Genomic DNA, 14,161 nt, shown 5'->3' on the forward strand with positions numbered 1-14,161 from the left:
CTGCAAGAATAACTGCAATCTGAAGATCAATTACTCATGTTAACTGTTAAATAAGCCAAACCAAAAATTGGAATAGTTATTTGCAAGCATAAAAATATACCCCATATATGATAGCCTGTAGAACGTGGTTTAAAGGAGGGGGATTCTCAACCTGAAGTCCATGGATCCCTGGGGGGCTGTGTCATCGTCACAGGGGATCTGGAAAGGCTTGAAATGTTACGATTTAAATCTTGAGTTAAGTCCTGATTTCCCTTTAAAGGTATTTAAAGGGATTCCAGGGCGAAGAAAAGATTGAGAAACCAGAGTCAGTTGGATGCAGAGTATTTGGTTCTAAATGCATTAAAACTCTAGCAGCTCTGAGAACAATTGAACCAGTTAGAAAGCTATGAAATATAATGTCTAAATAAAAAAGTGGTCCTTTTCCCCATACTAGCTAAATTGACTTTATGGAGAAACTTAACTTTAGAAATTGGGAAAAAGATAGTGATGTGAAAAAATAAGAATGGAAGTGTGGATACGGACTTTGGACCAACTGTTTGATGATGCAGATGAGTTTTAATATACGCAAGGTTAAGAGATAAATATATTTATCAGATGTTACGCAATTGCAATCTTTACATCTACATCATTTGTTAACAACGTTGTATGAACTAGCAGCATTTTGAGCTTCTGAGACGCCCTAGATACTAGAATAACTTGCTAAATCCTTTAAAAATATTATTGGTTTTTATAGATATTTGTTATTGATAGACCAGTTTAAAACATATATGCTAATACATGAGAGAAATAAAGAATTAACGTCCTTTCTATCACTTGCTGATGTTAGTCCTAGCCAGGACCTCATGATAAATCCTAAAGAGGACCTATGTTAAAAACAATATGTTCAAAATTGCCCACAGAGCAGAGGTGGGTTTCAGCAGGTTCTGACCAGTTCTGGAGAACCGGTAGCGGAAATTTTGAGTAGTTCGGAGAACCAGTAAATACCACCTCTGACTGGCCCCGCCCCCATCTATTCTCTTGCCTCCCGAGTCCCAGCTGATCGGGAGGAAATGGGGATTTTGCAGTAACCTTCCCCTGGAGTGGGAAGGGAATGGAGATTTTGCAGTATCCTTCCCTGCCACGCCCACCAAGCCATGCCCACAGAACCGGTAGTAATTTGATTCCCACCACTGTCACAGAGGGTTCCGGATCTGTGTCCTCTCTGTTCTGGAAATTTTTATCTTTCACAGAGCTTTGTCCTCCTTCACCAACTCCATTTTGTTTAAAAGTATTTTTCCTTTCTTCGTTCCATTCTTTTGTCCTACTACCTCGGTATGTATTTCTACTTTCCTGAGCTCGGTTAAACTAGTACACCAGTTCTTGGAACCTAACACTTTTTCCTTGATCTGTTTTCTACCAGATGGCGTCTTTCTTCTCAATGGTGTGCTGGACAACTCTGCTGCCAACACTAACCAACTTATCCTAGCAAACCCAGGAGTCAAACGTAAAAATAAATTCTGAGCGTGCTAATCCCCTTCCTTTTTTTTCTAAAAATGAATTAAAATGGGTGGGTTTTTTTTTTTTTTTTTGTGCCTATCTTACCCAATTCAGGCACCTGCCATACACCAAACCTCCATTTAAAAAAACCTAAAATCCTCATTCTGTCTCCTGTGAAGCAACAGATTGATAGTTCTTGCTGCTACCACCTGTCTTCTCCAAATGTTCATCGTCTGATGGTGACAAGAAAAGGCTCTCAAAATCTGCCTTGCCTTTAGGATGATTAAGAGGTCAAAAGTAAATAATAGAAATAATATTTCTTTAGCATGTAATTAAATTTTTCACCTTTGTCCCCAATTTCGTCCAGAGACGGAAAAAAAATTCAAAGATAAAATACAAAAACTCTGAAAATTATAAAAAAAAGAAGAAGAATGCTCCAAGCAAATTACAAGATAGTGCTGGCTGGCTTGACAGTAATGAATGCTTTTCCTTGTCTGAGAAAGGAGATATTGCATTCTGATGTTACAGATGGAGACTTTAAATAACATGAATATTTTTCTGGCCAGCCTGAATAATAAAAAGTGACGCTGAAGTTACAAAGTGTCCTAATTTGTAGCAAGATTTTAATACAAATATAGAAAAAAGAAAGGAAAAAAAATAGTATGAATCCTACTTACAACATAAACGGTCTATTTCTACAGAAACAGTATTTTTAACCACAGACCCTCTTGCTTTATTTCAGTTGGGTTTCCTTTCTCCCTTCCCTGGAAATTCTAAACTTTAATTTTAAACTCTGGGGAATAAAGTTAACCGCTCTTTTCTGTCTCTTGCTGTATGGATTGCACCTCCAAGTTTTAACACAGCTAAAGCTTTTCTACAAGGATTGAGAATCTCTACATTTGTGAACATGATGGAAGATATCTCTCAATGATTATATACTGTATTCCTGAGCCTTTGGTAATATGCACCGAGTATCTAAGCTATTAGGATGTACAGCTAAAGTCACAACTCCGACAAAGTTCACAGGTCGGTCGAAGCCCATAAAAAAATGACAGCAAGAAAAACAGTCGCCTGGAAGGAAGAAACTACAGAATTTCTTGCATTTTCAATCCATAAATAGAATATACTCGTCCCAATTTTAATGTCCTATTAATCTTTGATCTCTGTTGCAAAATCTGTTGGATAACCCTTTGTTGTTGTTAGTTGCAAAGTCGTGTCCGACCCATCGCGACCCCATGGACAACGTTCCTCCAGGCCTTCCTGTCCTCTGCCATCGTCTGGAGTCCATTTAAGCTCACGCCAACTGCTTCAGTGACTCCATCCAGCCACCTCGTTCTCTGCCGTCCCCTTCTTCTTTTGCCCTCCATCGTTCCCAGCATTAGGCTCTTCTCCAGTGAGTCCTTCCTTCTCATTAGGTGGCCAAAGTATTTGACTTTCCTCTTCAGGATCTGGCCTTCTAAAGAGCAGTCAGGGTTGATCTCCTCTAGGGGTGACTGGTTGGATGGCCTTGCAGTCCAAGGGACTCACGGGAGTCTTCTCCAGCACCAGAGTTCAAAGGCCTCCATTCTTTGGCCTTCTCAGCCTTCCTTGTGGTCCAACTTTCACAGCCAGACATTGCAACTGGGAAAACCATAGCCTTGACTATACGCTCTTTTGTTGGCAGGTTGATGTCTCTGCTTTTTAGTATGCTGTCTAGATTTGCCATAGCTTTCCTCCCCAGGAGCAAGCGTCTTTTAATTTCTTGGCTGCAGTCCCCATCTCCGGTGATCTTGGAGCCCAGGAAAATAAAATCTGTCACTACCCATTTCTTTCCCATATTTTTGCCAGGAATTGAGAGGGCCAGGAACCATGATCTTAGTTTTCTTAATGTTGAGTTTCAAGCCAACTTTTGCACTCTCCTCCTTCACCTGCATCAAGAGGTTCTTTAGTTTCCCTTCACTTTCTGCCATTAGAGTGGTATCATCTGCATATCTGAGGTTGTTGATATTTCTCCTGGCAATCTTAATTCCAACTTTTGATTCATCTAGCCTCGACTTTCTCATAATGTGCTCTGCATATAAGTTAAATAGGCAGAGCGACAGGATACAGCCTTGCTGGACTCCTTTCTCAATTTTGAACCGATCAGTGGTTCTGTGTCCAGTTCTCACCGTTGTTTCTTGACCCGCATATAGGTTTCTCAAAAGACAAATAAGATGGATAACCGTAACTTATATCAAATTTAAAAAAATGTTCAGACACGCTGGAATGACTTCTTCACAATGATCGTATTTATGATGCCTACAGGGTCCTGGAGTCAAGTGATCCCCTTTTACAACCTTCTGACAAGCGAAGTCAACGGGGAAGCCAGATTCGCTTAACAACCGTCTTACTAACTTGACAACTGCAGAGATTCACTTAACAACTGTGGCAAGCAAGGTCATAAAATGGGGGCAAAATTCCTTTAACAACTGTCGCGTTGAGCAACATAAATTTTGGGCGCAATCGTGGTCATACGTCGACTACCTCTATGTACTTCTTGATGAAACTCAATCCCCAATCCCAATAAGTTGCCAGATTGCAAATATATGATTACTGTAACCACACCCTGGTCACCATCCAGCTCGGTTTTCTCCAGTTATGTTATCTCTTTCAGATCAAAGGTAATTAAACAACTATGTAACCCAGATATTGCTGGTGTCTTTCAAACGAAATGCAAAAACAACTTGAAGTGCTGGCATTTATCTATATTTCTTCCAGCATATCCAATGCTCGCTTCCGTATAATGACGTGGGCTCACTCAGTCTCTGGCTAATAGACTATGAATAACCCACGCTTTGGATTCTCCAAGCAGCGCGCTGGAGAAGCCTGCTCTTACATCCAGCCATTTTTACTTCTTCCACAAGAGACCACATATCGTTCTATCGAGGTTTACATGTGTTCAATTTTCTCTAATTTCTAGGAAACATTCTTCCAAGGTACCTAATGCTTCAGTAGTTGTAATGTGCTGCGATGCACATTAATGACATGCATTAAGGAGCGCCAAATATTTCATGACTATATTGTGAGCATTCATATACAGTTAGCATGTATCGTCCAATGCACCGCCATTGCAATCTGAAAAGCAATTAAACTAGATATAAACTGACTTATGACCTAACATAAAATGATGTTAATTTAAAAAAAAAAATAACTGAAAGAAAATATTGAAATTTTACTCTTTAACTATTTAAAGATATCTCAAAGTTATCACCAGCTGGTTAATCACATATAGTACCATCACTCCTAGGTGGATTCTTACCAACACTATTTGTTTCTTTTTTGTTGTTGTTAGGATTGAATGTATGTTTTTATTTTGTTTTTCTTTTACTTTTTATGATAAAACAATAAATAATATAAAAAAAAATAAAATGCAAAGAAAAGCAAAATGTTGCTTTTCTTAAAAGCAACAAGAGCCTCTCTCAATTACAAAAGAGAATAAATTATAATCCATTTTCAGACCTCCGAGTCATATTATCTTTTTCACAATTAACCTTTTCCCCTGCTATGGGATCATTCTCTTTAAAATAAATACTTGCCACTTCATAAAGTCATTTCTTTAAGCCAGAGTTTCCTAATGAGGGCAAGATCTACACTTGTGGACTTCAATTCCCACAATTCTCAGCAGTGAACATGTCAGCTGAGGGATTCTGGGAGCTCAAGTTCAAACATTAGGAGAGCATCCAACCCTACCTGAAATCTTGTTCTGTACCACACAGTTCCCCTTTATTATAGTTTTAAAAATTTTCTCATTCATTTCATTCTTCAGTTTATAAACAAAAGCAATAGCTTGCATTATGACAAATTTAAGCACAACTTCTGTTTCTTTCCTCCGGCCTTTCTAAAACCTTCAGAGCTTGAACCAAATATTCTTACAATCTCAGAAACATTAATCATTTCTTTAGTACTATTAAATTTTGTTGGCTTGACGGCTAGAGTGGACATTGTAACAACCACAATGAGGACTATCTATATTTCAGGCTGACAGATTTCTCATTAATTTGATATCTGATGGTTACTTTGAACATTTCCAATAACATCACTAGTTTTATTATTCTAGGGGAAAAATTGTGTTTTTTTTTTAATTTATTGCGCATAAAGTACTGTTTCTAACAGCTAAGTAATTAATCATAAATCACATATTCTAACACACACTGAAAAGGTATACTTTATAGGAGGCTGGGAGGAAAATGTGGATTACATATATAAGATTTGCCATTGAATCCTCCCCAGAACAGGCAATTCCAGTGCATTAAAAACACCAATTCTACTTCTTCGATTTCAATGCTGCTTGACTCCAGAAGATGCTGGGTGGCTTACAAATTTAAAATAATACATGAAATTAAAAAGAAACATTAAAATTGCCAAAGAAATGTAGGAAATAGCTTCAGTTGCAATTCATCTGCTCAGTGCCCTGAGCTTCTGGTCAAGCCTTGGCCTTACTAACTAGGGCATAGAGTGCCAGCAAAACAGATGCAATCTTCCTTGTTCATTTAGCAAACCTTCAGTAAAGTCTTTCTCACAAAGGCCATCTTAAGACAAAAAACAATTTTGTAGTGAAAAGTACAGGTAGTCCTGTACCCAGACCATTATTTCTGTTGTAAGTCTTTGCTGTTCTTAAATCGAGCCAGACCTGATTTAACCACCAATTTTAACCATGGTCAAGTAAATCACGGTGGTGATTAAGCAAATCTGCAGTCATTAAGCAAACGCCGCAAACTTATTCACCCGATTAGGCGTTATTTTCCCAGAAACTGGCAAGAAAAGAACGTAAAGCACCATCACTGCGCACCATCACCGTGGGACACCGCGACTGGTCATATAAGCAAGCACCTACATTGCCCAGCGCCCAAACTGGGGGATGGTGCAATGGTCGTAAGGAAAAGGAACGGACTTTTTTCAGCAATGTCATAACTTTGAACGGTTGCTAAAGGAATGGTTGTTGAGTTGAGGACTGGCTGTAAAGAAAAGACAGGAAGGATCTATGACTTCATAGGTTTTCTTGGCACCAGAGAGGACACAGCAAAGTCCAATCAAGTTCAATCCTTTATTTGTTTACCTCAATGGACAGAATCTTATCAAACTCAACCTACTAGACCAGCGGCCCCCATCCTTTTGGGTGCCAGGGACCAGTTCCGTGGAGAAAAGGGTTTTCTGCGGACCAGAGGGGGTAGTTTTATATTCTGCCAGCATCCCGCGGATGGGACTTCGCTTGTTTGTGTGGACCGGTTTCTGGCATGCCGCAGACTGGTGCAGGTCAACGGACTGGGGGTTGGGGATCCTTGTACTAGATATATCTTAAGACAGCAGTCAGGAACCTGCGGCTCTGGAGCCGCCTGTGACCCCTCTGCTGCGGCTCCGTCACTCAAAATATGTGTCACAACTGCCAATGTGTGACACCCACCAGCACGTGATTTATTGAGCTTTTCAACCCCCGGTAGGCCAACCATGGATAAATCCAAGAAAAGAAAAGTTTCAGAAGAAAACAGAATGTTCAATTCACCTATATATGCTAGTTTTGTGGCCGCTCAAGAAATAGTCAGGCACGGGAAGGGATTCGTGGCTCCCAGTGTTTTCTTTTCTGTGGGAAACGGGTCCAAATGGCTCTTTGAGTGTTTAAGGTTGCAGACCTCTGTCCTAAGAGATTCTGGGGTATGGCTACTCTAAACCTCTTCCTGCCTTCCCCATCAAGCTCGGGACTATCCAGCCTCTTCATCTTGGGCTTCTCCCTGGGAAAGCCAAAAGACTTCTCCTCTGTTTCTCCAGATGCACTTTCCATCACACTTGAGGATGGGAGAAAGCAGGAGGAGGAGATAAGAAACATCACAGTTCCACTTATTCCCTGCCTTCTACAAAGGACCAGTTAACCTCAAATGTCTGCTGAAATGTTGTTGTTGTTGTTGTTGTTGTTGTTGTTGTTGTTATTATTATTATTATTGATGTTTGTGATTATATTGATTAGGTTGAGACATGGCACAATCTGCAAGATACATAAAAAATAGTAGGCAAAACCAAGCAAGCCACATAATGGCTTAGCACAAGAAATGAACCCCCTCACTTTCTCTACGGCAAAAGGCAAGAGCACAAAGCAGCAAGAATAGATGGTTGGAAGAGAAACAGCTCCCTCCCCCTCCCCCCTGCCAAAAAAACCCAAGCAAGAGATCACATTATATAGAACAAGTTGTATGCAAAACAGAGACAACTAAATTCCTCCTTATCAAACGATCTCCCTTCTTTCACTAAATCGGGATACCGAGAACCTCATTCCTAATTAAACATTAAAGTAGAACTTTCCGCAAATGAAATTCAGGATTGCCATGCCACATATTAAGGAAGTGATATAGTTTTTCAGGCTAATATGTTGGCTTGTTGTTATACTAGTCAAAGCTTCAGAAAGAATTCCGACATTATAACAATGAGTTGGCTGGGTTCAATCATAGCCTGCTTGGCCATCATTCAAAACAGAGATACCTGTATTCAAATAACATGCTAAGCAAAACATACATATACATATGTATATGTATGTTAGAAACCATTCTGAGGCCTATAGCACTACTACTCTAATATCTAAGAGTTACAAATTACATTCTGCTAGTGGAAACAAAGTTTATATTTTGGAGTAATCCAATTTGCTCTAGTAAATTACAAATGGTTATCATTTAATAATCAATAAAATGCATTGTATAATATGACTGGTTTTACACAACATACAAAACCAAAAAATCCCTGATATAATGTGTGAATTTCAACAAGATCTACCTATCTTGGCAGCCAAAGATCTTGAAATAGTATATTTTGGTGTCTCTCACACTGAATAAAGCCTAATAATCCAGGATCATTATTCCTATCAATGCACACTGCACGCTGAAGTTTGCTAAACTTTCATTCGGGTAACTAATAAATGTCCACAAAACTGCTAATTCTTCCAATTGTTCCTTCTGAAATAGAAGACATGATTTGAGGGGGGAAAAAAATGAAAATGCAAGCTTCCATTCCCACTGTCAATTTTTTTTTCTTTAGCATTAAAAAAAAAAGATGCCCTGTATGGCAACAGCTTCTTTTCTGAAAATAAAACACGTTTTTCAATTATTTCTAATCAAAATCATCACCTCCATATGGGTAAAGCAGATAGCCGTTTCATCTGAGCCCTAACCTACATATTTTTTTCCCAATCTGTCCATAAAAAGGATCAAATGGCAAAGCTATGCCAAAACAAATCACGTTTTGCCTTACAGACTGGGCTAAAAGTCTAAGTTGTGGTCGCCGTATGCAGTGTGAACACAATCGCTCATTGCTTCCAGAGCAACTTGATTTTCAATGTACCAAGAAGCTGCTGCATTATATACTATTCTAGGTATCCAAGTTCTTCCTTGCCACCTTGGAGTAAATGACCATCTCCACTTTTTCTCTTCTATCTCTGTCTCTCACATTCACTTCCTATCCCCCACTTTGCTCAGATCAAGCTAATTTTGATAGAAGAGAAAAACACAGTTTTCTTTTTGGGAAAAAAAAACCCCAAAACCAACAAAACCCTACAAGCAACCAATAAGCATATACTTACGGTAACTGTTTCACCGTTCCTGAAAATGCATGAAAATTTGAGGACAGGTAATTTGTCAGCCTTAAATGTGGCTGCAGAATTTTTCTATCATCGGCTATTATTTTCTAATAAGTATTATTAGACCTAAGCATGTTATTTATATTTAGTGTTGCCTTCTGCAGCTGTTGCGCAATTTCATAAAAAGGCACATTTAAGGTCTGCAGAGCACACATGATGCCTGTTGGGATCATTTTTGTCATTGAAATCCAGGCTGCTAAGGAACCCCATAAAATACACACAAAAATTGGGAAGGGGGAGAGAGAGAGATGTCCTATCTGAAAACAGGAGGCACAAGGCTTTTGAGAATCAAAGTGACATTAGAGAATGAAATGGCTTATACAAATAAGAGAACAACTCTGAGGTCAAACACAATGACCAGTCCCTCACATAGTGCAATCTTTTATTTATTTGTATCCCACATTACTTTTATAAATAACTCAAGGTGGCAAACATACTCAACACACCTTCCTCCCCCTATTTTCTCCACAACAATTCTATGAGATGAGTTGGGCTGAGAGAGAGAGTGACTGGTCCAAAGAGACCCAGCTGACTTTCACGCCTAAGGTGGGACTAGAACTCACCATCTCCTAGTGACTCGCCCAAAGACATCCAGGAAGATTTCTTCCCGAAGGTGGAACTAGAACTGTGTGTCTCCTGGCGATTGGCCCACCCTGCCAAATTTCATGCCTAGGGCAGGATTAAAATTCAGTCTCCTGATTTCTAGCACAGCACCTTAACTGCTACACTGAATTAAAAAATAGTTTACGTATTAGTAAATGGCTTACGAACAACAGCGGTAGCCATCGCCCTAAGGCCATGATGGCGAACCTATCGCACGCATGCCGGAAGTGGCCGGCCAGTTGGTCTTTCCGCACACAGGAGCACCATATGTGTGCGCTGGGAAGCTGAGTTTCTGGTTTCTGGTGGGCCAGCTGATCTTCACACGCGCATGCGTGCCAGAAACTGGAAAACCAGGTAGCCGCCGCGTATGCGCACGCCAGAAACCAGAAACTCAGCATCCCAGTGTGCATATGTTCTGGTTTCCGGTGCTCCCCCACACGCGCGCCGGGCAGCTGGTCTTCCGGTTTCTGGTGCTCCCCCATGCGCACGTGCGCTCCTGTTTCGCCACTCGGTGCCGAAAAGGTTCACCAACACTGCCCTAAGGCAGGTTCAAACAGAGGATACAATTGACCCTCAAAGTCACCCAACCTGCGTTCATGCCTAAGGTGGCACTAGAACTCAGTCACCTGGTGATTGGTCCAGTCACCCAGCTAGCTTTCATGCCTAAATCGGCACTAGAACTCCAGTCACCCAGCCAGCTTTCATGCTTAACACTAGAACTCCAGTCACCCAGCTGGCTTTCATGCCTAAGTTGGCACTAGAACGCAGTCACCTGGTGATTGACCCAGTCACCCAGCCGGCTTTCATGCCTAAATCGGCACTAGAACTCCAGTCACCCAGCTGGCTTTCATGCCTAGGTTGGCACTACAACGCAATCACCTGGTGATTGACCCAGTCACCCAGCCGGCTTTCATGCCTAACACTAGAACTCCAGTCACCCAGCTGGCTTTCATGCCTAAGGTGGCACTAGAACGCAGTCACCTGGTGATTGACCCAGTCACCCAGCTGGCTTTTATGCCTAAATCGGCACTAGAACTCCAGTCACCCAACTGGCTTTCATGCCTAACTTGGCGCTAGAACGCAGTCATCTGGTGATTGACCCAGTCACCCAGCCGACTTTCATGCCTAAGACTACAACTCCAGTCACCCAGCTGGTTTTCATGCCTAAGTTGGCACTAGAACACAGTCACCCGGTGATTGACCCAGTCACCCAGCCGGCTTTCATGCCTAAATCGGCACTAGAACTCCAGTCACCCAGTCGACTTTCATGCCTAAGACTAGAACTCCAGTCACCCAGCTGGCTTTCATGCCTAAATTGGCACTAGAACACAGTCACCCAGCTGGCTTTCATGCCTAAATTGGCACTAGAACGCAGTCACCTGGTGATTGACCCAGTCACCTAGCCAGCTTTCATGCCTAACACTAGAACTCCAGTCACCCAGCTGGGTTTCATGCCTAAATCGGCACTAGAACGCAGTCACCTGGTGATTGACCCCAGTCATCCAGCCTGATTTCTTAAGGAGGCACTAGAACTCCCAGTCTCCTGGTGATTGGCCCAGAGCCACCCAATCCCCCCCTTTGACGCCTCAGGCCGAATTAGAACTCCCAGCCGGGTGCCAAAGAGTATCCCAGGGCCGTGGAAACAAGGCGGCCAGCCTATTCAGGGGAAGAAAAGGGGGGGGGGGAAGAAATCCAGGCCAAGGCCTGAGGGGGGGCTGGGGGTGGGGGATGGGTTGCTTACTTTACCTTCAAGCGTTTGACCACTTCGTCGTTGGTGATCTTATCCGTGATCTCCTTCACTCCAGGCGGGTAGAAGATGATCTTGCCGTCGGGGGGAGGCTTGGGTTGGGCGGACGGGAAGTCCATCCTGGCGCTGCCGCCGCCGCCGTCGAGAAAGTTTCCTTCTCCGCAGGCTTCTACCGGCCTCTGCCGGTCGCAAAACAAAACTTCAGACTTTTTTTTAAAAAAAAATTTTCTCCCCCTCACCAGCCGTTGATTTCCTTCTCCCCCCTCCCCACATTTCGAAGCCTCGAGTGGGAAATAAAAGGGCCCCTTTTCCCCGACGACGACCCGGGGCCCACCGCCAGGCCCGCTTCTTCCACCCGTCTCCCCGCGGCCGAGTCCCCACCGCTTCCTTCCTTCCCTCGGGGCCGATTTCCGCGCTCAGACCCCCTGCCCCTCGGGGCGTCGCTTCCACGATGAGAACCGGAGAAGGAGCCCCCCCGTAGAAAGGTCCGAGCCGGGAAGGAAAGAGTCCCGGGGAGGCGCCTCCCGCCAAGCGGCCAGGCGAAGGCCTAGAAGTTAGGCCGCAAAAACGACCCGGTGGTGGTGGTTGTGAGGGAGGGGGGAGGGGTGTCCCTCACACGGCCCGAAGCGCCCACCGGCCACTCGGGCCTGCTTCCCTCGGCAACTTTTACCTCAGGATTTTTACCTCAGGCGACGCCCGGCTCGGGCCAAGATGTCTCCCCAGCCCTCACCGGCGAGTGGAAGAAGAAGAAGCCGCCGCCGCCAGACAGAAAGAGAGAGAGAGAGAGAGAAAAAAAAAAATCCCCGCGGCCGGCCCGCCTTTTTACCTCATGCAGCTCCGGGAGGTGCAGCATCGAGGTGGCGGTTGGCGGTGATCGGGATCTCCGGCGCTTCTGCAGCTCGCTGGGGCTGCCACGATGCCCGGCCTGCTTCTTCTTCTTCTTCTTGTTTTTAAATTTTATTTTATTTTTTTTTCTCCTTTCCTTCCCACCCCCCCCAACCGCCCCGCGCTTCTTGCCGCCTCAGTCAGGCCCGGCGGCTTTCGGGGACGGCTGGGCCGAGCGTGCGCCTGGCGCGGGGCCTGGCCGCGGGGAGACAGTGCCGCTCTTCGGACGGCCGGGGAAGAACAGCCCAGGAGGAGAGGCCGCGGCTCGGCTCTCCTCTCCGGGCGGCCGTCCTTCCTTCCTTCCTTCCTTCTTTCTTCCACGCAGGCGGGGAGCGAGCAGGCCCGCCTCCCTGGCCGCCGGCCCAGGCGGATGAGGCCTTTCCGCGCTCGGGACCGCGGGGAGGAGGAGGAGGCGGTGGGGGCAGCAGGCCGCATCTTACGAGCGGGATCTCGTGAGGGCTCCCCCGGTCCTGGTTGGCTTGCTTCCCCGAAGGGACGGAGAGGTGGGCCCCGTGGGACCTTCCTCCGGGGTTTTGTGTGGGGTTTTTTTTTCCCTTCCAAAAGGTCCCCCTTGGAGGCCTTTACTTCGGAGTAAACCTCTTTAAGGGGGCCCTGGGTGGGTTTCTCCCTGGTAATAAAGAAGGAATAAAAAAATTCCTTTATTAATTAAAGGAATTGGTTTAATTAATTAAACCATGGCTAATTAAAAGATTGGTTCCTGCAATAAAAAGATTAGAATGGAATGGAACAGAACAAAACAGGACAATGGAATGAAGAACAGAACAGAATAGGGACAGGACGGGACAGAATACAACAGAACAGAATAGAATTAGAACAGGATTCTAATTCTATTAGAATACAACAGAACAGAATAGAATTAGAGAATTCTAATTCTATTCTGAATACAAGACAGAACAGAATACAACAGAACAGAATAGAATTAGAAAAGGAATAGAATAGAATAGAATAGAATAGAATAGAATAGAATAGAATAATAGAGTTTGATACTTCGTTGTTGGTGATCTTATCTGAACAGAACAGAACAGAACAGAACAATGGAATGAAGAACAGAACAATAGGGACAGGACAGAACAGAATAGAATTTGAAAAGGAATAGAATAGAATAATAGAGTTTGATACTTCGTTGTTGGTGATCTTATCTGAACAGAACAGAACAGAACAATGGAATGAAGAACAGAACAGAATGGACAGGACAGGACAATGGAATGAAGAACAGAACAGAATAGAATAGAATAGAATTTTTTTCTTGGCCAAGTGTGATTGGACACACAAGGAATTTGTCTTTGGTGCGTACGCCCTCTACATAAAATAAAAAGATTATTTTCAGGAAAGCTGGGATGGGGGGGTGGGGTGGGGGAGGGCAATTTGGGGACTTGATATGAGCTGTTTCCAATATTTCGGATAGATTTATTTATTTAAGTTTATATACCATCCATCTTAATTCATGATTCATCTTAATTCAACTCTCACAGCGCTACCTAATGTCTGTGTATATTTATCCATGTAGCATGGCTGCAGTATTATTATTATTATTGTGTATCTTTTATTTATATATATATATATATATATTCTCTTCCTTACTAATATCTATCTCTTCCCACTTATTCCTGTAACCATGTTGCATGTATCTTTCAATTTATATTGTTTTTATTTGTTTCCTAGTACGATTTGGTAGCTTATTAGTAACCTTGACTATCACTAAGTGTTGTATCTTTTTATTCTTGATTAATGTATTTTATTCTCCTTGTCTCTTTTTATTCTTGATTAATGTATTTTATTCTCCTTGTATACACTGA

The 14,161-nt window shown here is 43.0% G+C and overlaps 1 protein-coding gene across 5 annotated transcripts in view; it reads right to left on the reverse strand.

Moving 5' to 3' along the window:
- Window positions 1–12,750, reverse strand: part of PDS5A (PDS5 cohesin associated factor A) — a 61,881-nt gene extending 49,131 nt beyond the window's left edge. For 4 of the 5 annotated variants that reach the window (XM_087875437.1, XM_087875438.1, XM_087875436.1 and 1 more), the window contains exons 1-2: window positions 12,286–12,724; window positions 11,459–11,638 (exon numbers count right to left, since the gene is read on the reverse strand). In XM_087875437.1, coding sequence (XP_087731563.1) covers window positions 11,459–11,638; window positions 12,286–12,312 — 207 coding nt within the window. In that variant the 5' untranslated portion in view covers window positions 12,313–12,724. Of the gene's footprint in view, window positions 1–11,458; window positions 11,639–12,285 lie in introns of all 5 variants that reach the window. The other variant, XM_087875439.1, reaches the window with a different exon arrangement.
- Window positions 12,751–14,161: the final 1,411 nt, after the last annotated feature.

This window comes from Pantherophis guttatus, chromosome 8 (assembly GCF_059756535.1).
Source record: "Pantherophis guttatus breed Tessera chromosome 8, ASM5975653v1, whole genome shotgun sequence".
Taxonomy (NCBI): Eukaryota; Metazoa; Chordata; class Lepidosauria; order Squamata; family Colubridae; genus Pantherophis; species Pantherophis guttatus.